The 26,609-nt window shown below is 40.7% G+C and overlaps 1 protein-coding gene, 1 long non-coding RNA gene and 1 pseudogene across 2 annotated transcripts; 1 reads left to right on the forward strand and 2 right to left on the reverse strand.

Moving 5' to 3' along the window:
• Positions 1–8,148: 8,148 nt before the first annotated feature.
• Positions 8,149–13,601, reverse strand: LOC119896070. Its single transcript, XR_005443159.1, has 2 exons — positions 13,568–13,601; positions 8,149–9,689 (listed from the first exon to the last, which is right to left on the reverse strand). It is a non-coding gene; the product is annotated as an uncharacterized LOC119896070 (long non-coding RNA).
• Positions 13,602–14,493: 892 nt separating this feature from the next.
• LOC119895436 lies at positions 14,494–17,751 on the forward strand (annotated as a pseudogene).
• LOC119895437 (NLR family CARD domain-containing protein 3-like) lies at positions 17,720–25,665 on the reverse strand. The gene is made up of 4 exons (XM_038708572.1): positions 23,879–25,665; positions 20,299–20,472; positions 19,355–19,407; positions 17,720–17,766 (listed from the first exon to the last, which is right to left on the reverse strand). The coding sequence occupies exons 1-4, from the start codon at positions 25,648–25,650 to the stop codon at positions 17,720–17,722; spliced, it is 2,046 nt and encodes a 681-aa protein (XP_038564500.1). The 5' UTR covers positions 25,651–25,665.
• Between the last annotated feature and the right edge of the window lie 944 nt (positions 25,666–26,609).

Here is a 26,609-nt window from a genome sequence, read left to right on the forward strand (position 1 = left end):
TCACTGCTTAGTGTTGTTCCTTCCCTCTCTAAACTGAAAGCTGTCTGTCTTTAGTAACTGTTCAGCTTAATTTAAAATATGGCACATTATATAAACCCAGCTGGTGGAGACAGAGCAGCCCTCCTCTCTACCAGCAGAAGCAGAGGGAGGAAGAGGAGAAGAGGTGCTGAGTTGATGTCAGGAATATGATTTATTTTACTGACATGTTAGATTTGTTTCTAGTGAGACTTTAGTGACTTTGCTGTTGTAAATCGTGATGCTGCTCTAGAAACAATATTCAATTCATAAAGAATGTTAAATTCTTTTTTTAAATACATGCAGTATTTAGTAATAAATGGGACTGATAAGAGCATCGATAAAGAAATGAACCAATAAGGATTACCAATACAAGTGTGTCAATAAAATCCTAATGACCCCAACGTGAGAAAATGTCTGGCCCATCTCTGTGTCCTGGTTTTAAAATCCGGCCCAATTGAATCTGTAATTGAACAGCCCTGGTCTACAGTAATCATAGTAATATATCTTCCTTGCAACAAAATGAACATTTAACTGAATGCAGCATTGTAGACAATATTTTTGCCTTGTAATCCATGTTTCCTTTGCATGGATCACGATCCTGTCCTGAGGTTGTCTGGGTTATATGATTTTGGCCTATGCCTTCTCTGTGTGTTTGGGTTTTGGTTCCATGTGTTGTGTTATGCTGTTTCGCCTTGTTTATTCTGGTAGGGATTTTTGTGTTGGTTGTCGTTATTTTCTAGTCCTGCGTTCCAGCTCTGAGTCTTAGTTCATGTCTTAGTGTTTACTCCTGGTCTGTGTATTTCTGTGTTGGTTGTTATTTTTGCCCATGTCTGCTCTGTATTCTGTTTTCAGTTCAGTCTGTTTTCCCTGTTATGTTTGTAGGCTATCAGTATGATTAGGTTTTAGTCTGTGTATGTTTCTTCTCTTGAGTCAGTTGCCTGTTCCTTATGTTCAGTTCTGTTCATGTTTGGATCTGTGCCGGCCTAAGTTCTTGTCTAATTCTGTTTCTGTCTGGTGTTGGTTTCAGTGTAAGTGTTATGTCTGGTCCTCCAGAATCCCTCTGCCTGTCTCTCTCTCTGCCGGTCTCCTTAGCCCTGATCCGTCACCTGTGTTGCTGCCGCCCAGCTCGTTCACCCTGTGTATATATGCTTGATTGTTTCCTTCAGTCTTTGTCTGGTCATTGTTGTATGATGTATGTTCTACCAGTTGCTGCATGTTTGATGTTACCAGTTTCCTGTACACGTGAGTTTTGTTCATGCCTGGTGCTCAGCGATGTTGACACGGTAAATTATTATCATAACAATTTAATAAAGAATTGCATCTAAACAGCACTTTTCATACACGACTCGCGGTAACAGTAGCGTACTGGTCCTACCATGCTGGACATATGTATCCCCCTCCACAGATGCACAGATGATGGCCTACTATCAAGTATTTTGATTTGGGTATATTTTACATCATGACTAATAACAGGGTTGAATATGGAGACGTTAGTTGTTTCCTAGCAAAAGTTATATTGAGATAGAAAATACAAACTGGGATCCAGAGAAAGTCTCGTACACTAGAGCTTAAATGGTTCATTGAGCCTTACAAAGAAGGGTTGCATCAAAGAATGTCCTGCAACTTCAGCTAAAGTTAACAGGAATGTTTTTTTGTATAATGTAGTTTAATAAGTAACTGAAAAGATCCTGTTACTGATATAATAACTGTAAAGTACTGTAACATACTAAAACAGCTCCCATTCCCTTTTAAAGCCAGCTGCTCTTGTATCTTGGCGCATTGCTGTTCTAATGCTGGATGAATGGCGCATTATAAAAAGCATCAGCTGACTGATTGAAGTGCAGACTCACAGCAGAGGGGGGATATGGACATCTCTCTCTCTTCCACTGGTTTCTTTATTCTGGCTTTTATTGATGTAGGAATGTTTTCTTTAACCATTTCCTTTCATGGTCAGAGAGGCTGCTGTCAGTCATTTGAAACGTTTCTATGTGCAGTAAAGTCACAGCAAATATCGTGGTGCATTTAAGCAGCAAAACTAAAAGCTGTAGTTCTAAAGTTGCCATGACAGGACAGAGGAAACTCTGCAGAGGAAACAGGATTCAACTTTTAGCTTCTGAAATCATTGAGACGCTCTGATGGAGCTCAGGATTGATCAGGAGGACGGCTGCTTTACTCCAAACACTTTCACTGGATGAACCTGGACTGTGTGTGAGACCTTCAGGATGTGGAGAAGAACACAGAACATGAATTAACATTAGATCCTGACCGATCCTGTCGGCGTGTCGGGAGATTTGAATCACCAATGTCAGTCTCTTCAGAGCATCTTACTATCGGAATAATGCGGCCCTAAAACAAAATCTGTTCAGTGACCTCCACTGACGCTTTTTAACGCAACTATAATGTCTTCCTAAAATCCAGCACGTTACTGCTAATCAACCAACAAGGACCTTAGGTAACGGGATCATGCAGTATGTGTTGCATTGTGGGAAAAGCCATTTGAGCTGATCTGCACATGTGAAGCTGGATCCGTTCTTTTCTTCATCCATCTCCAACTTCCTGTTTTGGCTGAGTCGCACTTTGATTTCTTCCTAAATGCAAAGTCTCTCAGTGATGTTTCCAGTTTGTTTGCAGTGCTGAGTATGTGCACGTCATGAGAGAAGAATTCAGCAGCTAGCTAGAAATTCACACACAACACAAGGCTCATTTTAATGAGTACATATTTAAGTTAATGTGTGGACACATTTAGCTTCTTTTGCCAGTGTATTAATGAAGCACAGCGATAGTCTTGACAGTGGGAACCTTTTCCAGTGTATGGAAGTCACTTCAACAGCTGAAGGAACATTCAGACTTCAGTGCAGCTAGTTATTGGCTGCTAATTCAGCAGTGCACATTCAACATTTAAGGCAGGTCATTTTCAAGAGAATCGTTGGATCAGCAATGAAGTGCTGAATAAGATTTGCTCGGCTGGAACTTTCTGCTTCTTCAAATCTATGTAGGTGTGGTTGTTTTTCTCCAGCTTGTATTAATCCCATTGGCATGAGTCTGCTTGATGACATGTTGATCGTGCAGTGAAGGCCACAGAGCAGAAGCTGTGGCTGGATTAGATCAACTATTGAGTGTTTTGGGCATCATTTAAATCAGACACAGTCTTACAGTCTTCACAGTCTTCCAGCTGCAGTTTGCTGCTTATTGAAGCACAACAGTCAAGTTTGTTTGGCTTGCACTGATGTTTTCTTGTCAGATCTGTGAACATGGGTCTAGCACCTCAGTGGCCTGAGTGAGACATGAAGATTCACAGCAATAGAGCTCATTTAGTGCTGCGCTGTTGTATGCCTGATTGCAAAAGGAGCTTTTAGAAATGTGCAGGTCTGACAGCACATATATAGCCTCCAGAAATCAGAAGGAATGTGTGATTGAGCCCAGAGCGAGTGTGTCAGTGGATCTGATGTGCCATGTTGTTGTTTGTCAGGCGCTTGGTTGGAATAAACCCTGAGAGAGGCACTGCTGTCTTCACAAGTCAGGACTTTTTCTTCCTTTAACATGAACAATTGTTCTTCATGTGCAGTTTCCAGCTTTAGATTTCAATCAAAAGGAAAGTGCAATAAGAAGCTTTGGATTTTTTTCCTCTCACGTTGCAACGACATGATTGAAAAATGAAGGATTTCTGTCTGTTCTTCACTCACAAAGAACGTTTCCATCTGCTTTGTGTGCAAAAAACAGCTAGATAATGTTTTTGAAACAAGTAAATTAACTGTTTGATCCTGTGAAAGTAAGTAAAATAAAGTTTGTGTCCGGGGCGGCAGGGACGACTTTTTACTTCACTCCAATCGATTCAATCGATTAATGGAGAAAATAATCAGCAGATTCATCCAGAATGAAAAGAATCATAAGCTGCACTCTGATACTAAATAGTTCAAATGAGCCTCAAGAATTAGAGCAGGAAAATCCTGCTTTACATTAACGAGGAGGAAGAAGAATCTACTATATAATAGTACAACAGTTACAGGACAGTGAGTACTTTTACTTTGAATACTTTAAACACATTTTCCTGATTATACTCACATACTTTTACTGCAGTAACATTTTCAATGCAGGACTTTTACTTGTAACAGAGTATTTTTACAGTGTGGTATTAGTACTTTTACTAAAGTAAAGGATCTGAATACTTGTCCACCATTGACACACACACACACACACACACACACACACACACAGTAAGTTGAATCCTTATTAAGGGCAGCCTGTTTCTAATGAATGCCATTGTTTAATAAAGAGGAAAGTTTTCCGCTGTATTTTTAAACTCTGTTTGTCATGTCAGCAACCCCTGACAAACACAACCAGACTAATAGAACAAAACATGGAGAAGGACAAGCAGATTATGTTGCTGGAAAAACGGGTGGCTGATCTGGATCAATATACCAGGATGAATGACATCATAGTCACCGGTTTGGAGACCAAACCCCGCTCATATGACGGGCGGTGACCACGCTGAACGGAGGGGAGACGAGCGAGCAGGACGCTCCATCGGTGGAGCAACAGGTGACGGTGTTCCTCCACTCAAAGGGGACTGAGTTGGACAGGGGCCACATTGAGGCTTCTCACCCTCTCTCAAGTAGAAACAAGACGGATAAACCAGCCAGAATCATTCGTTTTGCCAACAGGAAACATCAAAGTGAACTGCTGAAACAGGGAAGACGGCTGAAGGGCCCGGATGTGGATTTGAATGAACACCTGACTAAGAAAAACGCTGACGTCACCAGAAAGGCCCGACTCCTTAGAAGACGGAGAAAATACAATCCACATGGACTGCAAACTGAATGAAAGACCGGAGCGAGCCAAAGAGCAGGACAGCAGCTGGTGATGAGCTGCTGGAATGGATGACAGTAGAAATCTGGATGGAAAGGACAAAAAACATTGTTGTGAGCTGAATATACAGAACTCCTGGATCAAAGATCCAAATCTTTAAAGAGCGGATGGAAAAAATGTTTACAGAAACAGTAAAAGATTCTGTTCATATGTGGAGATTATAACATCGCGCTATTCAATCTAAAAAAGCATCAAATGACAGAAGAGTTCATTAATACTTCTATCCACCAATCAGCAGATCTAGTAGAATCACATCTCACTGTGCCACATTAATAGACAACATTTTCACCAACATGATGGAAAACTATCTAGTTAGTGGGCTATTATACAACGACACTAGTGATCATTGAGCTGTTTCTATTGTCTCTCACTGTAATTATAGGAAACCTGAGGATATTAGTCATCTCAAATCCAAAAGAGGAAGAACAGCAGAAAACAGAAATGCTTTTAATAAAGAATTACTGAAACAAAAGTGGAAAAATAGTTTCTGAGGAAGATGATATTGACAAAGCTTCAAATGGATTTCTAAAGATCACTGTGTGACAGAAACTCTCCTGTAAAACAATCCACACTAAAGCAAACAAATAGTCCAAGGATCACTGAGGGTTCAATAAATGCCTGCAGAAAGAAAAACAGACTTTATAGACTATTCATTAAGTATCGTCCCCCAGAAGCAGAAAATAAAGAGAAAAAGTAGCAGAATATTAACCAAAATTATAAGGAGATGTAAGAAAGTATACTTTAATAAAATATTAGAGAATAATAAATAATATGAAAGGTTTCTGGAATATTCTAAATAGTTTTATTAGAAATGGAACTAAAACTAAAAATACAAGTTACCTGGAATATTATATTGAAAACGAGGAGATAATAAATAAGATGGAAGATGTGGTAAATGGTTTCAACAAATTCTTGGTAAATCTGGCAGAAATAATAAAGTATCCAGAAACAACAGAAGGGTGGAGGCTGATCTTTGGGATAGAAATCCTAGTTCTGTTTTCTTTAGAGCAGTGGAAAGAAACGAGATAATAGACACAGAAGAAAGTGTGAAAGCAAATCCTCCATGGATTGGAATAACACTGAGATGATTATTATAAAAAAGTTAGTGAAGAAGTTGAAGAACCATTTACTCATATCTGTAACGTCTTTTCAATCCGGTGAATTTCCAAATCAAATGAAAACAGCTAAAGTAATAGCATTATATAAAACTGGGGACAGACACCATTTCACAAATTACAGGCCTGTTTCTGTTTCTCCCCCAATTCTCCAAAATCCTGGAAAAGCTTTTTACAGAAAGACTTGGCAGTTTCATGGAAACACACGAGCTTCTAGTTGACAGTCAATCCGGATTCTGGACAGATCAACATCTTTGGCACTAATGGAGCTAACTGAGGAAATCAAAGTACACAGACAAGAAGAAACATGTAGAGGGAATTTTCAACGCTTTAAAGAAATAATCTGAGCCCATAAATCATGACATTTTATTCCATAAACTAGAGAGGGATGGTATCAGAGGGGTTGGGTTGGACTGGCTGAGCAGCTGCTTCAGAAACTGCTGAACACAAATCTACACACATGAACATAAAGTGTGGTGTAGCGCAGGGATCTGTCTCAGGTCCAAAGCTTTTATCATTTAACTCAATGACATATGGAAAGTATCAAACATACTAACATTTATTTTATTTGCTGAGGACACAAATATTTTCTGTTCCGGTGACAATTTACAGCAGCTTTCAGAGGCGATCAGTCCAGAAATGAATCAATCAAAATGCTGCTTTGATGGAAACTAATTGTCATTAAATATAAAGATCATGTTATTTGGAAACATAAAACAAACCCTCAGGTAGAATTGAAAATGGACAACATAAGCATAGAAAGAGTTTATGAAAATCCATTTCTTGGTGTGATCCTAGACACAAAATCTGCTGGAAACCTCACATAAACCAGGTCAAAGCAAAACTGAATAAATCAAGACATATTCAGGACAATAAATCACTGCATCCTCTGTATAATACACTCATGTTACCATATCTGAGTTACTGTGTGGAAATATGGGGAAACAGCTACAAAACCAACCTCCAGCCGTTCTGCACATTGCAAAAGAGCAGAATCATCAATAACGTCGGATATCTGGAAGAGACAAACTCATTCTTCTTAAAGTCACATAAGAACAAGTCTAAAAAGTCTGTGCATCACTATCTGTGGGGGGAGTTTGTGGAATGGTTTGGAGCAGCTGCTAAAACAGCACAGACATTAAAAAGTTGAAACAGTTGTATAAAAAGATGTGAGGATGAAGAGAGGATGAAGAGAGGTGAGTGTGGGTTACTATACTGACTGTAATGGGACGGCTGATTATAGGCTGATGCTTTGTTTGCTGCAGAATGTAAAACAGCTGCTGGGTGTTTATAATGACTGTATATTTGTTATCTTGCTATGAATATATAATATATAATGATAAACACACTGAGTCTGTTTTAGTTCAGTTCATCTCTTAAAACCACCTTAAACCTTCTGTGTTCAGTTTAAGGTGGAATTCTGACTGAAAGTGAGACTTTATGGGGTAAAAGGCTGAATTTGCTCCTTTAAAGATGCAATAATTCATTTGACCACTTGTTGTCAGCAGAAGCAACCTGAAAACACCTGAACACACCTTCACCTGTTCAGGTGAGACGCCACAGTCAAACTAACTTTACTCACATCACAATGAAACTTTACAAGCTGAAAGGAAACTGGAAGAGAAGCTTTTTTTGAATTACAATTCTTTATGTTTTTGATGTTTTATCCCTTTCATGCATGACGTCCACTACAGAGGACAGATATTTGGAAGCCATTTAAGTTGTAGCACCATGTCACATCACATACGATGTCACAATTTACATCTGTCATTTTGAAATTCAAAATATGGGAGGGAAGTGTAGACTCACCAAGTACCTCAGCAATAACTGTAAAATCATTTTAGTCTCAGAAAACTAAAAAACTAATTTCCAACTAAACAGGATGTTAGAAAAACTTTTATCCAGATTTAAATGATGTATTTCTTGACTGAAAATACATCTGTCCACTCCAGTGGACGTTCTGCACCAATATTGAGTTCCACTGAATCACTTTTGATGCCGCTGATGCAGCAGACACATTAAAAATCAAATATATTGGGGAAAAAGATTTATAGGCAGAGTTTTGACTTGTTTAAAAGTAAAAACAAACTGATTTAATAATATGCCTTATCACACAAATCCATTTTCCAGCACATTGATAAGAGTCAGATGGATTTTTGTTGTTTTATTGTGATAATAAACCAAATGTTCAGACATTTACAGAACGCTTTATCAAAATATAGTTTTTACATGGATTTATTCAAAATAAACCACCTGTAGGAGCCACAGTTGGAAGTTTTTGCATCTTCATGTCCTTGATTTGTATTTGCACACTTGATTGGCACTTGGGTGGTGGGTGTGTATCTGGGTGTGTAGGACGCAGTTAGAAGCAGGTGCACTCACCTGTTCACCTCACCTGGCTGCAGTGATCATGGGGGTAGGGTCATTTTAGATCTTTAATGGTGCATGTTGACTTGTCTTGTGCTCCGGCCTTTTCTTTGCACAGACGTATGGAAACAGCTGTTAAGTGGAACTGTTGTGCATCGTTGTGAAATAGAAAATAAACGGATGGTTAGAAATGTGGTGGAGTCTCATCAGTTTTCTCCATGTTCAGCCTCTCACGGCTTGTTTTCCCTTTATCGACAGTCGGCTGCAACACCACTCATCTGTGGGACGGAGCCTTTTATTCTACATATTTCCAGATAAAATGAGAATTATAAAATATATTTTGCTATAAGAAAAATGACTTGGCGTACAGGAAACGTAATTTTGAGAAAACATCTGTTTAAGATTAGTAAAGCAACAACAACACACTGAGCATAAAAATTACATTTTGTCACATGAACTCATCTCTTATAGATATTGGCCATATTTGGACCAGCTAACGTGCGCTAGAAAACAAGCTTCAAACAATATATGACTCAATATGGAGAGTTTGAAGATTGATGTTAACAAGGATCTAAAGTTGACGGACTTCGTATAAAATAAACAAATAATAATGTTTATATATATTATTCAGGATTGTTGTATTTATTATATTTTCTGATTATTCATTTATATATTTATTGGCCATTTTTATAATGTTTTCAAAATGTGTCAGAAACATAACGTGGAAATTAATTGCAATTCTTCATCAATCCACAAGGTGGAGCTGCAACAGAAAGCAAAGCAGAAAAGTCAATTTAAATAATTGTTAATCTGCAGTTCTGTTGTCAGAAACAGAACTAATGTGCAGAGGCTCTTTGGGTTCAGAACATCTGAATGAATTAAACAGACAGAATCAGGTCCAGGTGGAGGTCCAGGTGGAGGAGGTGGCTGAGTGTGCAGCAGAAGGAGTGGAGGAGTCTCAGTGTGTCTGCAGAGACTGTGTAGAAGGACAGAGCAGCAGCAGAGCAGTTCAGATCCACTGATGATACTCTGTCACATCCAGAGGAACACACAGGGAGGATGGTGGACTTGACTTTGTGTCTGACAGTGGAGCTGATCTCAGAGCAGTTCAGACTGCAGCACTGTTGGGATTCCTCTGTCAGTCACTGCTGGATGAAGCTCTCCTCTCCACTCTACCTCCCAGTAACATGGCCCAGTCAGAGCCTCTCCACACACAAGCTGATGCTGCTGCTTCAACCTCTCTGGATCATCAGGACACAGCTGATCCTCTCTCAACACCTCCACCTTTCTCATCACTCACACTCTGACAGAGATCACCTCCAGCTGATGAGAGAAGAAGACAGAGAGCAGAAGTCATAAATCAGAGTTTACAGAGACTCCCTTCATCAGCTGTCAGTCAGTGATGCAGCACATCCAGTATAAAGACCAGCAGGGACTTCAGTCCTGTTCAGAGCAGAAGTGGAGCGGCTGTGTAGCGTAGCCAGCTTCCTTTCAGCTCTCACATTTAAGAGTAGGCTTAAGACTTTCCTCTTTGATAAAGCTTATAGTTAGGGCTGACTCAGGTGAGTCCTGAACCAGACCTTAGTGATGCTGCTATAGGCCTAGACTGCTAGGAGACTTCCCATGATGCACTGAGCTCCTCTCTCCCTCTCCATCTGGATGCATTCTTATCCCATTACTTTGGGCATCAGGTCTGTTTATTCTGCAGGTTTCACTCAAGTACACAGTGGAAATAAAGTGCTGAGAGTCCCTGAACGCATCATGACTGCAGAGACACAGAGATATTCACTGCTCACTGTAATGATGGATTTACTGCTGTTAGGGCTCAAAGCTGTTAAAAACCAGCGGCTCAGTCACATTAGAAGATTTTATATACTTTTGAAATATTACAGGAAAAATCTGTAAATATGGAGTCTGTTCTAATGAAACGGCTGTATGTTTTTCTCTGTGCTGTGTCCATGTTCTTGTCTGTCTTCTAGTTCTGCTGCAGGAGTTCTCCAGCTAATTGCCGTACGAGGTCCACCTGGCCTTGGAAGGTGGTCCTTAAAAGCTGCTGTGCAAGTGTCAGAGGGGAGGCTTCTTGATTTGGGACTGCTGGACCGGCTGCCTCTCAGCTGGGGCATTTTTGTGTTATGTTGTATTTTTCTTAATTTATTGTCTTGTGATGTTAATAAATTCCCTTGATTTGGCTGTTTTAAAAGGTGTTTATTTATGTGAAGTTTGGGTCAGTGTTGGGGTGTTGTTCGCCCCATGTTGCCACCAAAGGGTGGGGCGTAGCACTAAAAACATTTGGACCAAACCAAGAAGCCCGTCACCATTCTCCTCTCACAGCTTCACTGAGGAAAGCAGCTGCTGAGAAGGTTGAAAGTTTACAGGAAATACTGGATCTCTGCTTTGATACTGTGTTTAGTACAATACTGCTGAAACCAGCATGGACTGACTCCAACCCTCTACTGACCTCAGAGTCTCCAGTCTGCAGTGTGGACTCTCCTTCAGATCAGACAGCAGCTTCACTCCTGAATCCTGCAGCTTGTTGTTACTCAGCTCCAGCTCTCTCAGATGGGAGGGGTTGGACTTCAGAGCTGAGGCCAGAGAAGCACAGCTGATCTCTGACAAACTGCAGGAACTCAATCTGAATAAAGAATAAATGATGTAACTTTAGAAGACAATGTTCCTGCTTGAAATCATTCAGTGTTAAATAATCGGTTCAGAGCTGATGAAGGTTTAGAATGTAGAAGTTTTGAAAATGGAATCTCCAAACACCTGAACCCAACAGGATGCAGGTTCAAGCTGTAAAATACAAGAAAGTTCACCTCTAAACCTCTGCAGCTCCACCAGTGGCTCCATCTATACAAACCCGTGTTGTGCAGCCAAACACATAGAAAAACCCACAGAAACTGATTTAAGATTCCACTCAAGATCCCAGAGTTTCCAAAGATGCCAAATATGTCAGGATGAACTTTGGTGAAATGTGAACAATAGACCTCTACAATATTTATTTTGGGAATAGTGGAGTCATCAAATCAAAGCTTCTTCACTTTAAACTATCCAGTCAGTATAAGCATCATATAGCTTCATCACAATGTTGGAAAAAGCAAATACTGAATATATTTGTTATTGTCTGATAGTTGAAATAGAGATTATTTATTTCTTCATTGAATTCATGTCGTTTTATTATCATTTCTTTAAAAACATGATGTGGAATAGAAGCTGAAAATCAGGAGTTGAAAGAGGTTCAGAGTGAATTATCCAGTAGACATTTTTGTTGTTATATTAAGCTTTTAAATGTAGAGCTCAACATTACTCTGCCACAGTCAATGGACTAAACCACAGAGGAAGAAAAGATACTTTAGCATTAAGATACTCAGTGTGGATCAGTATAATATCAGCCTTATGTCTGCACTTATCCCCACAAATTTCACATCATATTAATCTCAGCACAGAAGGAAAAAATGGTGTCTGACCTCAGAGTCTCCAGTCTGCAGTGTGGACTCTCCAGAAAACCACACAGCAGCTTCACTCCTGAATCCTGCAGCTCGTTGTTGTAGCTCAGCTCCAGCTCTCTCAGATGGGAGGGGTTGGACTTCAGAGCTGAGGCCAGAGAGCTGATCTCTGACAAACTGCAGCTGTCCAATCTGAAAAAAGAATAAATGGTGGAGATAAAAATCCATTTCTAATCCAATCAGATGTGTTCAGGTTTTAAATGTGGAGCTCAACATTACTATGTCCTAATCAATGAGCTTTTCCCTAAAATCAGTAGAGGGTCTTTGTCATTGTGTTTTTGTGGATCATCATAATGTCAGCCTTCTACAGACATCATCCAAATGTCAGCACAACATTCATACACCTATTCATGTCAACACAGATCAATAACATGCTGCTGATCTCAGGCTAGTGTGTGTTCTGAAAAATGAATATCAGTGATCAGAAATTCTTTGTGAAAACACATTGAAACCAACAGAAAGCAAAGACATTTCTCCACCAACAAGTAAACTTGATCAGTTTAAAACAAATATTAGTTCAGAGGATCTTCTATATACAGATGTGACCATTTACCAAAAATTAGAAACATTCATTTACTTTAACGACTAACAGTGGACATTTTCTACAGTTTCTTTAAGAAACACAAGTCTTTGTGACTGCAGACTAAATTTAGTACAAGAAACATGAAAATATGAACAAAAGGAAATTACAACTTTATGGATGGAAGTCATATATGAACAGAAATAAGGTCAATTGTTAATTAAACGTATCAGATCTACAATAGTAACAGAGAGTCAGTGAACTGACCTCAGAGTCTCCAGTCTGCAGTGTGGACTCTCCAGAAAACCACACAGCAGCTTCACTCCTGAATCCTGCAGCTTGTTGTCACTCAGGTCCAGCTCTCTCAGATGGGAGGGGTTGGACTTCAGAGCTGAGGCCAGAGAATCACAGCTGATCTCTGATAAACTGCAGCCCCTCAATCTGAATAAAGAATAAATGGTGGAGATAAAAACATTTCTAATCCAATCAGATGTGTTCAGGTTTTAAATGTGGAGCTCAACATTACTATGTCCTAATCAATGAGCTTTTCCCTAAAATCAGTAGAGGGACTTTGTCATTGTGTTATTGTGGATCATCATAATGTCAGCCTTCTACAGACATCATCCAAATGTCAGCACAACATTCATACACCTATTCATGTCAACACAGATCAATAACATGCTGCTGATCTCAGGCCAGTCTGTGTTTGTGTGTGTGTGTGTTTGTGTGTGTGTGTGTGTGTGTGTGTGTGTGTGTGTGTGTGTGTGTGTGTGTGTGTTCGTGTTCTGAAGGATCAATATCAGTGATCAGAAATTCTTTGTGAAAACACATTGAAACCAACAGAAAGCAAAGAAATATTTCTACTTCAACAAGTAAACTTGATCAGTTTAAAACAAATATTAGTTCAGAGGATCTTCTATATACAGATGTGACCATTTACCAAAAATTTGAAACATTAATTTACTTTAATGACTAACAGCGGACATTTTCTACAGTTTCTTTAAGACACACAAGTCTTTGTGACTGCAGACTAAATTTAGTACAACAAACATGAAACTATGAACAAAAAGGACATTTACAACCTTACGGATAGAAGTTATGTATGAACAGAAATTAGGTTCAATTGTTAATAAAAACATATCAGATCTACAATAGTAACAGAGAGTCAGTGAACTGACCTCAGAGTCTCCAGTCTGCAGTGTGGACTCTCCAGAAAACCACACAAACCACACATACACACTCCTGAATCCTGCAGCTTGTTGTTACTCAGCTCCAGCTCTCTCAGATGGGAGGGGTTCGACTTCAGAGCTGAGGCCAGAGAAGCACAGCTGATCTCTGACAAGCTGCAGCCCCACAATCTAAATAAAGAAAATGATGTAACTTTAGAAGCCAAAGTTCCTGCTTGAAATCATCAAGTGTTTAATAATTTGTTCAGAGGTGAAGAAGGTTTAGAATGTAGAAGTTTAGAAAATGGAAACTCCAAACACCTGAACCCAACAGGGTCCATGTACGTTCTGATAGTTTGTTTTTTCGTTTGAACCACAAAATGAACCATCGAGAAAACCACCTTTAAAAAAAAAAAAAAAAAAAAAAAAAAAAGAGTCGTTCTCCCGTTTGGTTTCTAAATCCAAAAATGAAAAAGACTAATCCAATTTCAAATAACGCCCCGATTGTTTTTTTGAAATATCTTTTTTCATTTCTCCGTTTGAAGAGCTACATTAAAAGCAAGACAGGTAGGCCAGGTGAGCCGGAAGTAACAGTAAATATAGCCAATTAAAATAGAAGCCAAGCTTGTAGAACGGTCATAACATTATGCAGCACTAACTTTATATCAGGGTGATGTTAGATGGAAAATAAATAAAGTTGGACCGAGAGAAATACGTTAGCAACAGCAGTTGATTACATGCACTATAATATTGTGTATTTATTCATTTAAACAGCAAGAGTCACGTTTTTTTTTTTAAGCGTTTAAGCACATTGATTGGTGCAGTACAGTTTGTAGGCTAATATAGGTTAACCTAAGAAATGATTGTTGATGCAGAGTTGTTACTGTTAGCGCTATATTTTTTAAATAAAATTTATATTTAATGTGGTTTCCACCGTAATGGACCAAGCTGTTCCCCCTTTCTACCAGCAGGTGGCAGTATTTTAATGAAGGTCTGTATTGTGCCTTTGGTAACTGTTTTAAATCCAGGTTACTGATACAGGTGTATTTATTGTTGTTCAATTCATTTGGTTTTTGATATCTTTGTCTTATTTGCAGCCTAGTTATCATCTTCATCATTCACTCTCAGCCAAGTGTTAAACCTGCATGCACTTCTGTTCAAACCTGGTTCAAACACTGCTGTCAGCTTCTTAGCCGCTCTGACAACAAACTCACATCAGAAATGTCTTAATGTAGGCCATCTGGCCAAAAGAATGCTTTACCAGTGTACTGTATACTGTGAGAATCTTTCTTCTCCATACACATTCCACGGTGTATAACATACAACACTCTCATTGTGTCATGCAAGTGAAGAGAATCCATCTTCCGTCTTAAACATTAATTCAACATATATAGCATATACTTTACAGAAGTACATGCAGGTTTAACTCTGGGCTGAGAGTGAATGATGAAGATGATAACTAGGCTGCAAATGAGACAAATATATAAAAATCAAATGAAAGGAACAATATACATACATCTGTATCAGTAACCTGGATTTAAACAGTTATCAAAGACACAATACAGGCAGTCATTTAAATACTGCCATCTGCTGGTAGAAAGGGGAAACAGTTTGGTCCATTACGGTGGAAACCACATTAAATATTCATTTAATTATATAAGGTAGCGCTAACAGTAACAACTCTGCACACACAATAAGTTCTTAGGTTAACCTGTATTACCAACTGTATTGAACCAAACAATGTGCTCATTAAACGTAACTGGTGATGTGTATATTAAATCACGTTAATAACTACTGCTGCTAACATAATTCTCTCGGTCCAGCTTTATATAGGCCTATTTACTGATTGATTTTTTTTTTCTTCTAACATCACCCTGGTACAACGTTCATGCTGCATAATGTAATGACCGTTCTAAAAGTTTGGCTTTTATTTTAATTGGCTATATTTACTATTACTTCTGGGTCACCTGGCCCACCTGTCTTGCTTTTAATGTCGGGCCGTTATTTTAATTTGGTTTGGTCGTTATTGGATTCAGAAAACAAAAATGGGACAACGGCTCTTTTTTCCCGTTTCTTCATTTTAGGTTTGAAATGACAAACGTGGTTTTTCCCGTTGGTTCATTTTGTGGTTAAAAATAAAAAAAACTATCAGAACGTACACAGGATGCAGGTTCAAATTATAAAATACAAAAAAGGTAAAAAGAACTCATTAATATTAATGACAACGTGCTGCTACTTCAATAAAGATGTAGTAACTTCACCTCTTAAACTCTGCAGCTCCACCAGTGGCTCCATCTATACAAACTCATGTTGTGCAGCCAAACACAGAAAAACCCACAGAAACTGATTTAAGATTCCGCTCAAGATCCCAAAGTTTCCAAAGATGCCAAATATGTCAGGATGAACTTTGGGGAAATGTGAACAAAAGACATCTACAATATTTCTTTTAGGAATAGTGGAGTCATCAAATCAAAGCTTCTTTACTTTAAACTATTCAGTCAGTATAAGCATCATATAGCTTCATAAGAATGTTGGAAAAAGCAAATACTGAATATTTGTTATTGTCTGATAGTTAAATCCGTCAGCCCCCCCCATCAGGGCATTCATGGATGATCGGACAGTAACAACTGTAACAGTCCCAGGATGCAGATGGATTCTGCAGGGCTTAGAGAGGTTAACCACCTGGGCGAGGATGCGTTTCAAGCCGGAAAAATCCAGATCCATGGTACTGAAAAGAGGGAAGGTAACAGACCAGTTCCACTTCTCCCTAGGAAATACCCAAATCCCATCAGTCACAGAGAAGCCTGTGAAGAGCCTTGGGAAAACCTTTGACTACTCTCTAAAGGATGCCGCTTCCATCAGGGCAACAAATGAACAACTGGAGAGCTGGCTCACTACAGTTGTAAAGTCAGGCCTACTGGGAAAATTCAAAGCTTGGTTATACCAACATGGAATCCTACCTAGGATATTGTGGCCATTGTTGGTGTACAAATTTCCAATTTCCACCATGGAAGGATTTGAGAGGAGGGTGAGCAATTACCTTCGACGTTGGCTGGGCTTGCCAAGAAGTCTGAGCAGCATCGCCCTTTACAGCAAAAAGAACAAGCTAATGCTACCAATCAACAGCCTTAGCGAGGAGTTCATGGTTACCAGAGCAAGGGAGGTGCTTCAGTACAGAGATTCCAAGGGCCCAAGAGTATCTCAAGCTCAAACTGAGGTCAGGACTGGCAGAAAGTGGAGGGCACATGAGGCGGTGGGCCAGGCACAATCACGGCTGCGTCATAAGGAACTGGTGGGTCCCGTGGCTATTGGCCGTACAGGAATGAGTGGTATTCCAACAAGCCATTACAACAGACTGAAGGGTAAGGAAAGGCGGGACTTGGTCCAAAAAGAAGTGAAGGCTGGGATCGAGGAGCGGTGTGCAAGCCAGATGGTGGGAATGAGGCAACAGGGTGCATGGACAAGATGGGAAGATGCCATGGAGAGGATTATTTCATGGGCAGAGCTGTGAAGGGCTGAGCCCTATTGCATCAAATTTCTCAGTCAGTCTGTCTATGACACTGCCCAGTCAATCCAATCTCTTTTGTTGGGGCAAGGTTGAGACACCGGCATGAACCCTGTGCCAGGGAAAAGGATCGCTGGAACACATCCTCAGCAGCTGTCCTAAAGCACTTGGGGAAGGCCGCTACCGTTGGTGCCACAACCAAGTGCTGAAGGTCGTTGCTGAGTCCATCACCAATGCCATCAAACAGAGCATGCGTTCACAACCAAGGCGGAAAATCTCTTTCTTAAGAGCAGGGGAACTCACGCCTTCCCTACCAACAGTTCAGACAGGCCTGCTGGGAATAGCGAATGACTGGCAGCTAAGGGTGGACCTGGGAAAGCAACTCAAGTTCCCCTGAGACATTATGGAGACCAGCCTTAGACCCGACATGGTTCTGTTCTCAGTAACATCGAGGGGGCTTTGCAGAAAAGTCACTCTGCAGGTCCTACAGCCTCCTGGGAATCACAGGAGAACGCAAGAGAAGAGCCATTAGCGCAGCTTCAGAGGCTGCGGAAAAAGCCTCATGTTGGCTGTGGATCAGGAGGGACAAACGGTGGGCGAACACTTGGACACAGGCCGGGAACTCATCACTCCCGGTCGGGTCACCTGGGTGAGGGGGTCTAAAGTTGAAAGACCCGAACACCCCCTATGATCCCAGGGACTATCACTGATGATGTGTCCAAGAGTTCATCACAAGGTGTATGATACAATCTAGATTATTCAATTCTTCATTGAATTCATGTTTTATTCTCATTTCTTTAAAAACATGATGTGGAATAGAAGCTGAAAATAAGGAGTTTGAGAGGTTCAGAGTGAATTATCCAGCGGAGATTTTTGTTATATTAAGCTTTTAAATGTGGAGCTCAACATTGCTCTGCCACAGTCAATGGACTAAACTACTGAAGAAGAAAAGATACTTTAGCATTAAGATCCTCAGTGTGGATCAGTATAATATCAGCCTTATGTCTGCACTTTATTGTCACCACAACTTTCACATCATATTAATCTCAGAACAGAAGGAAAAAATGGTGTCTGACCTCAGAGTCTCCAGTCTACATTGTGGACTCTCCAGAAAACCACACAGCAGCTTCACTCCTGAATCCTGCAGCCTGTTGTTACTCAGGTCCAGCTCTCTCAGATGGGAGGGGTTGGATTTCAGAGCTGAGGCCAGAGATGCACAGCTGATCTCTGACAAACTGCAGCCCCTCAATCTGAATAAAGAATAAATGATGGAGATAAAAATCCATTTCTATTCCAATCAGATGTGTTCAGGTTTTGAACGTGGAGCTCAACATTACTATGTCCTAATCAATGAGCTTTTCCCCTAAAATGAGTAGAGGGACTTTGTCATTGTGTTATTGTGGATCATCATAATGTCAGCCTTCTACAGACATCATCCAAATGTCAGCACAACATTCATACACCTATTCATGTCAACACAGATCAATAACATGCTGCTGATCTCAGGCCAGTCTGTGTGTGTGTGTGTGTGTGTGTGTGTGTGTGTGTGTGTGTGTGTGTGTGTGTGTGTGTTCTGAAGGTTCAATATCAGTGATCAGAAATTCTTTGTGAAAACACATTGAAACCAACAGAAAGCAAAGAAATATTTCTACTTCAACAAGTAAACTTGATCAGTTTAAAACAAATATTAGTTCAGAAGATCTTCTATATACAGATGTGACCATTTACCAAAAATTAGAAACATTAATTTACTTTAACAACTAACAACAGACATTTTCTACAGTTTCTTTAACCCGCGCTCCCATAGGTTTGCGTGTGTCTGTTTAAGAGCCAATAGAATGGTAACCACGTGGGTTACAACAATAATTCTTTTTGGATAGAAATTTAGAGAAGGATTGTATTGATGTATGGCATATGAACTGCTCCAAAGATTGACAGTACAGCATGAAAATAATACTTAGATATGCTCTGGTGGAATTGTTCTATGGCAGGTCATAAAGGGTTAAGAAAAAAGTCTTTGTGACTGCAGACTAAATTTAGTACAAGAAATATGAAAATATGAACAAAAAGGACATTTACAACTTTATGGATAGAAGTATGAACAGAAATTAGCTTCAATTGTTAATAAAAACATATCAGATCTACAATAGTAACAGAGAGTCAGTGAACTGACCTCAGAGTCTCCAGTCTGCAGTGTGGACTCTCCAGAAAACCACACAGCAGCTTCACTCCTGAATCCTGCAGCTTGTTGTTACTCAGGTCCAGCTCTCTCAGATGGGAGGGGTTGGACTTCAGAGCTGAGGCCAGAGAAGCACAGCTGATCTCTGACAAACTGCAGCCCCTCAATCTGAATAAAGAATAAATTAAAATTAAAATCCATTTCTAATCCAATTAGATGTGTTCAGGTTTTAAATGTGGAGCTCAACATTACTATGTTCTAATCAACAAGCTTTTCCCTAAAATGAGTAGAGGGTCTTTGTCATTGTGTTATTGTGGATCATCATAATATCAGCCTTCTACAGACATCATCCAAATGTCAGCACAACATTCATACACCTATTCATGTCAACACAGATATAACATGCCGCTGATCTCAGGCCAGTCTGTGTGTGTGTGTTCTGAAGGATAAAATCGGTGATCTGAAATTCTGACCATTTAGCTTCATCCTCAGTCATCTTTAGAACTGGATCAACATGAATCTAGTTTGAGTTCAGACTAAATTCAGAGCCAAACTCTTCAGACTGACCAATCTTTAAAAAGAGCTGTTGTGATTTTTGCTCAGACAAACCCAGTAAATCAGGATCAGAATCGGGTTTATTGCCAGGTACATTTTAACATACGAGGAATTTGCCTTGGTATGAATTGGTGCTTACAGTACACATAACATAAATAGTAAAAATTACAAGTATACAAAAAATATAAAAAGATACACTAATACTATAATACAATGCTGACGAGTATGTGCAAAAGTTGGCAACATGAGTATAAAGCACAGTTGAGCGTTGTTGTAAGTGTGGGGTCAGGAGAGTATATGAGTGTGTGCGAGTTTGGGGAGGGGGCATGAAACTGTTCTTGTGGCGAGAGGTTTTGGTCCTGATGGACCGCAGCCTCCTGCCAGAGGGGAGAGTCTGAAACAGTTTGTGTCCAGGGTGGGAGAACTGAAGAAAATTTAATACTTCTGTTTTGGATTTAAATTTGGTAGATATACACTGTACAAGAGCAGAATACATGAACTGACCTCAGAGTCTCCAGTCTACAGTTTAGACTCTCCAGTCCAGCAGACAGTGGCTTCACTTTTGAATCTTGCAGGTAGTTTTTACTCAGGTCCAGCTCTCTCAGATGGGAGGGGTTGGACTTCAGAGCTGAGGCCATGACTTCACAGTGAGTCTCTGAGAGTCCACAGTCACAAAGTCTGTGACGACAGAGAATATAAATATAAAAAAACAATAAAATCTGACACTTTATTCTAAAAATAGACATCACAAAGCATGTTAACATGAGCGGCTCCAGTTCAGCTGCTCAGCCATTGATCACAAGGTTTGTGGCTTGAAACTTGAGCTCCTGTCAACATGTCTAAGTGTCCTTAAGCAACATAATGAACCACAAGCTTTGGAGCGCTGTGTGCTGTGATTTGTGTTTGTTAAACTTTATTTTAACGTGATGTTCACTGAGCTGTATAATCACTGCAGGTTGGAACTGCACTCGTATGGATTTACCGCAGTCATGTGCTTGTGTGTGTTTTGTGCATCTTTGATGCATCTTATGTCACTCCATCTGCTTTTCATCTAACATTAAATTAATTTAATGAATCCTGTTGCATTGATAGTATAATTAGTACTAAAGACTGTATTATTACCATTCTATTGGTAATAGTTTTTCTCAAGTGGAGTTCAGCTGTTTAACGTTTCTTCTCTGAGCTTGGTGATGATAAAATCCCTCCACTGAACTGAACCTGCTGAGCTCTCCTTCACTGGCAGAATGAACCTGGAGGCCGTCCCAGCAGCTGACTGTGTAATGAGCTGCTGTCTGAGGAAACCAGCTGCTAAATACACAAAGACTGTGTGCTGCAAATTCAATGAAAGCCACAGTGGAAATGTGTGTGTTACAGGTACCGCACAGCAGCACCCAGAAACTGTTGGATTTGTCCTGAAATACAGGAAAGAATGATGAGACAGGGAGACGTGGCCTGTCGCTGCTGAAATCTCCTCATTTATGAGGAAAACCAGCGGAACATGCGCTCTTGATTACAGTGCCTGGGTAAACCACAGTGTCACAGCGCCACCTACTGTCCACAAACTGCTGCAGCAGATTTAACATTTTGGTTTCCAAACGATATTACTCATATAAAAGAAAGTCATTTTCAAAAAGGAAACATACAGATATAGTCTCAAATTATGAAACACCATCAAATCTAATAATTCCATTTACACACTCTTCAAGAAGGAGGATTGCCTCCCCTCACATCCTCTCAAATCAAACAATAATTAGAGATATTGTATAAAAGTGTGAAAATGGACAGAACAGTCTTTCATATGAAATAGCTCCCAAACTGCAGAGATAAAATAGAAGAGCAATAACTGCATGAAAGCTTCAAGTGCCGTTAGCTCCAGCAGATCACAGATACAACATGTCTGTGTGTCTGTATAGAAGAAGAACAAGAAACAGACACAGTATAGAAACAGAGTGCAGACACTGGATCAGTGGAAAAATAAAAAGACTGCTGGGATAAAATGATGACTGTCAAAACATTTTCAGCACAAACTCTTAATCCTCATGTTTTCCTGCTGGATTTGTATCAAGCCTCCATCACCCAAAGAAAGATAGAAGATGATAGATGAAGATACTTGTGTCACTAACTTGATGGATAGAAACACAGAAATTATGTTTGGAGACATTTGGAGTTTAACACATGTAGAATTATTTCAATAAGCAGCTTTAAAGAGGTGGCATTATGCTCATTTTCAGGTTCAAAATCTTACTTAGGGGTTGTACCAGAACAGGTTTACATGGTTTAATTTTCAAAAAACACCATATTTTTCTCATACTGCACATTGCTGCAGCTCCTCTTTTCACCCTGTGTGTTGTACGCTCCGCTCTTGAGCTACAGAGTGATGCATCTTACTTGTACAAAATCTTTGTTGGGAGGTGCCCGTGCGCAGTTCCCAGGTAAGAACTACTAGCCAATCAGAAGCAGAGAAGGGCGGGTCGTAAGGAACAAGGTAGTGTGATCCAAATCAAAGCCGCTTCAGACTGAAGACCGTAACCTAGCAGATGGTATAAATTATTACCAGTCCACAACCACATAATATTCTTCCACATCTTACCATCAGGACTAAACATTGAACTTTTGCCGGTGTTCTGATGATCTTTACTGCCTTGCCGAAAAATGCTACCATAGTGCAAATCGATAGACTGACTCTACTCAGCCCTGCTCCGTTTTCCATTGCAGATAGTACCCACAGATAGTACGTAGTTTGTTGACATAGTGACGCCACACACAACTGCTGCGACGTAATGTTCAATGCGACACACACACCAGCGATCCACACAACTTTCTCTTTTTTAAGTTAAAACGTTTCAACATTCCTCAGAATGTAAAGACAGATAAGCGGTATGAAAACCTTCCAGCTGTGTTTTCCTCTGTTGTTGTTGCTGCAGCGGTCTGTGTGACGGCGGGAGCAGAGGGCTCTGTGAGCGGGCGGCTGGCCGGCCTCACGCTCCTCCCGCGGGTTGGCACAGGCTTCCCCCACAGCCACTCACGGAGCTCTTCAACTCATTATTAAATATTCAAGCATATTTTTGTCGAGCCAAAGGACCTCCGCTCAGACTAGCTTGGTTTGAGGGCGTGCCTGACCCCGTTAGCCGCTTGGCAAGCTTTATGACATTGTGATGTCACAAGTAAAGGAAGTGAAGGGCTGGACTACAAACGAGCTGTTTTCAGTTCAGAGCAGAGTTTTCTGTGGGAGATGGGAACTCCCTTTGGGCTTTTTCACTTTGCAAACCTGTTACATGCACAGAAAAAATATATAACTCAATAAAAGGAGAGGGGAAAAGCCAAAAGCATAATACTGAGGACATAATATTGAGGACAACTAGAATAGTTTCCGTATATAGCTGCATTGTACCCTTTTGCTATTCAGCATTTGGGCAGGCAGCCTTTTCTATCAAAGCTGTGAAACAATGGAACACAATTTCAGATGATATAAAACTTGTGACTTGTTTGGGGCCTTTAAAGATAACTTAAAAAAAACATCTAAAACTTTCACAACAATGCACCCACTATTTTGTCAGTGGGTAATATAATTTTTTCCTTCACTCACATTCACCTTCTTATTGTAGGGTTGACGTAAGGGTTGAGAAGGGGTTGGGTGTTGGCGTACCATTGTATGTTGTGATTGTGTGTGTGTGTGTGTGTGTGTGTGTGCGCCAGTGAAGGGCATTAAGTACATGGTATATGCTCTTAAACAATGTCTGATGTTTTATGTTTGATATGTCGTGTATTTTTGAATAATGTTGATATTTATATTGTATGTATTTGTATTTATTTGTATTTGGGGACTGCAGATGTAAATTAGCCTAAGGCTAACTCTGGTGTAATGCATCAAATGTTTACATTTATGTTATTAATTGCACATGGTCCCTTCTAAATAAAAATCAATCAATCAATCATAATACCACCTCTTTAATACTAGTTTAGGAAACTTTTATAGTGTGGAGGTTTTATATTGAGCGTGTGTGTAAAGTGTGTATCTTTACTGTAATACTGATGCTTCAGCTTTACGTTGCTTTACAGTGTTGATAATCACATCTGGACTTACCGAAACTTTCTGCAGTTCCTCACAGCTGGAATTAGTCTCCGTCGTCCCTCCAATGATGTGTTGTACTTCTGCAGGTCAAACTCATCCAGAACCTCCTCTGACATCTGCAGCATGTAGGCCAGAGCTGAGCAGTGGATCTCAGGGAGTTTCTTCTCTGATCTGTTCTCTGACTTCAGAAACTCTTGGATCTCCTGATGTACTGAGTGGTCGTTCATCTCCGTCAGACAGTGGAAGATGTTGATGCTTCTGTCAGGAGAGATCTCGTCTAGGTTCATCTCCTTCAGGTTGTTGATGGCTCTCTGGATGATTCCTGGACTGTTTGTCTGACCCAGCAGGCCTCCTAAGAGTCTCTGGTTGGACTCCAGAGAGAGGCCATGAAGGAAGCGAACAAACAGGTCCAGGTGGCCATTTTTACTTTGGAGAGATTTCTCCATGGAACTCCTCAGGAAGTCCTCCAGTCCCTTTTTGTTCCTGCTGGTGTAACAGTGGAACATGTAGACTGCAGCCAGAAACTCCTGAACGCTCAGATGAACAAAGCAGTAGACTGTTTTCTGGAAGATCACACTCTCTCTTTTGAAGATCTCTGTACAAACTCCTGAGTACACCGAGGCCTCTGTGACATCAAGACCACACTGCTCCAGGTCTTCTTGGTAGAACATGATGTTTCCTTTCTCCAGCTGTTCAAACGCCAGCCTCCCCAGCTTCAGAAGAACCTTCCTGTCAGCCTCCGTCAGCTCCTGTGGACTCGTCTCATGTCCCTCATCGTACTTCTGCTTCTTCCTCTTTATCTGAACCAGCAGGAAGTGTGAGTACAGGTCAGTCAGGGTCTTGGGCAGCTCTCCTCTCTGCTCTGTAGTCAACATGTGCTCCAGAACTGTAGCAGTGATCCAGCAGAAGACTGGGATTAGACACATGATGTGGAGGCTCCTGGAGGTCTTGATGTGTGAGATGATTCTGCTGGACAGCTCTTCATCACTGAGTCTCCTCCTGAAGTACTCCTCCTTCTGGGCGTCATTGAAGCCTCGTATTTCTGTTACCCTGCCGACACACGAAGGAGGGATCCGATTGGCCGCCGCAGGTCGGGAAGTTATCCAGACGAGAGCCGAGGGAAGCAGATTCCCCTCGATGAGGTTTGTCAGCAGCAGGTTGACTGATGACTTCTGTGTGACATCAGACACAACCTCACTGTTGTGGAAATCCAATGAAAGTCTGCTTTCATCCAGGCCGTCAAAGATGAACAACAGTTTCCAGACGGCGAGCTTCTCTGCTGGGACCTTCTGTAATGTTGGATGGAAAACATGGAGCAGCGTGAGGAGACTGTGCCGCTCATCTTTGATCAAGTTCAGCTCCCTGAACGAGAGCAGAACCAGCAGACTGACATCTTGGTTTTCCGAGCCCTCTGCCCAGTCCAGAGTGAACTTCTGCACCGAGAAGGTTTTTCCAACGCCAGCGACGCCGTTGGTCAGAACCACTCTGATGGCTCTCTGTTGGCCAGGTAAGGCTTTAAAGATGTCCTGGCACCTGATTGGAGCGTCATGGAGGGTCTTCTTCTTGGAAGCTGTCTCAAGCTGCCTCACCTCATGCTGGGTATTAACCTCTTCACTCTGTCCCTCTGTGATGTAGAGCTCAGTGTAGATCCTGTTGAGGAGGGTTCCACTTCCTGTTTCATCACTTCCTTCAGTCACACGTTCACATCTCCTCCTCAGACTGATCTTATGTTCATCTAAAACCTCCTGCAGACTGCCATCCACTGTCACAGAAGAAAGAATCATTAGTAGGAATTATTCATTAGCACCAACATAAAAACAACCAGTAAGAAAAATGAATCCTATTGAAAATGTTTCTGATTGGCTGAGACAGCAACATTTTAAATGCTGCGAGGCAAAGAAAGCCAAGAATCCTGTTTTCAGACATGAGGACATCAGCAGACAGATGGACAGTCTTACTTTGTACGGAGCTGCTCTGATTGGCTGTCTGCAGTCCAGCTCTGGCTCTTTTTCCACACTGGGGACAGGAGGAGTGTCCTGATGAAGCAGACTGGTCCCAGTATGAGGTGATGCACCGTCTGCAGAACCAGTGTCCACAGCTGGTAGAGACTGGATCCTTCAGGACGTCCTGACACAAAGTACAGCAGGACGGCTGCTCCTCCACAGAAACATGACTCCTCTTCCTCTCTCTGTGAAGACATGTTGTCATGGTTTTGGCTTTGAGGGTTATTATTTCCTGTTTTATTATGTTAAATGCTTCCTCTTGTGTCTTTGCGTTTCCTGTTTTACAGGTATTTTCCTCTCATCTGGTTTTGGGTCACTTGGCTTCCCCCTTGTGTGACTGTCTGCTCCTCCCTGATTAAGTTCACCTGTGTCTCATTATCTTGTGCTCACTAGTATATTTAGTCTTGCATGTTCCTCAGTGTATTTTGTCTGCAGTTCAAGCCCTGTCCCTCGTGTTAGTTTCCTCCTGGACTATATATTTCCTTGTGCTGTTGAACTGCCTGTTTTTGGACTTTGGATTCTGATTCTTGCATGCTCCCTACTGGATCTGTTTGCTCCTTGGACTTCTTTCCTGCTTTTTGTTTTTATCTCTGTCAGTTTCTTGTCCCGGTTGACATTATTAAATCTCTGAACAGTACATACTCTGCCTCTGTTGTCTGTATTTGGGCCCAATCTCCTGTGTTCCTGCTCCCTTATTATACATTTCTTTAGAACTAAAACGATTTGTTGCTTGTTGTTGT

Source organism: Micropterus salmoides, unplaced genomic scaffold (genome assembly GCF_014851395.1).
Source record: "Micropterus salmoides isolate LMB-PRFRI ecotype aquatic unplaced genomic scaffold, ASM1485139v1 Ms_hic_scaffold_9, whole genome shotgun sequence".
NCBI lineage: Eukaryota > Metazoa > Chordata > Actinopteri > Centrarchiformes > Centrarchidae > Micropterus > Micropterus salmoides.

Bases quoted from the DNA above. Each gene is read 5' to 3' on its own strand.
- LOC119895437 (XM_038708572.1), bottom strand. From the start codon at position 25,650: ATGATTCTTTCTTCTGTGACAGTGGATGGCAGTCTGCAGGAGGTTTTA. The intron at 20,473-23,878 runs GTAAGTCCAGAT...CTGTCGTCACAG, and splicing joins AGGAACTGCAGAAAGTTTCG to ACTTTGTGACTGTGGACTCT. The intron at 19,408-20,298 runs GTCAGTTCATGT...TTCTTTATTCAG, and splicing joins TGTAGACTGGAGACTCTGAG to ATTGAGGGGCTGCAGTTTGT.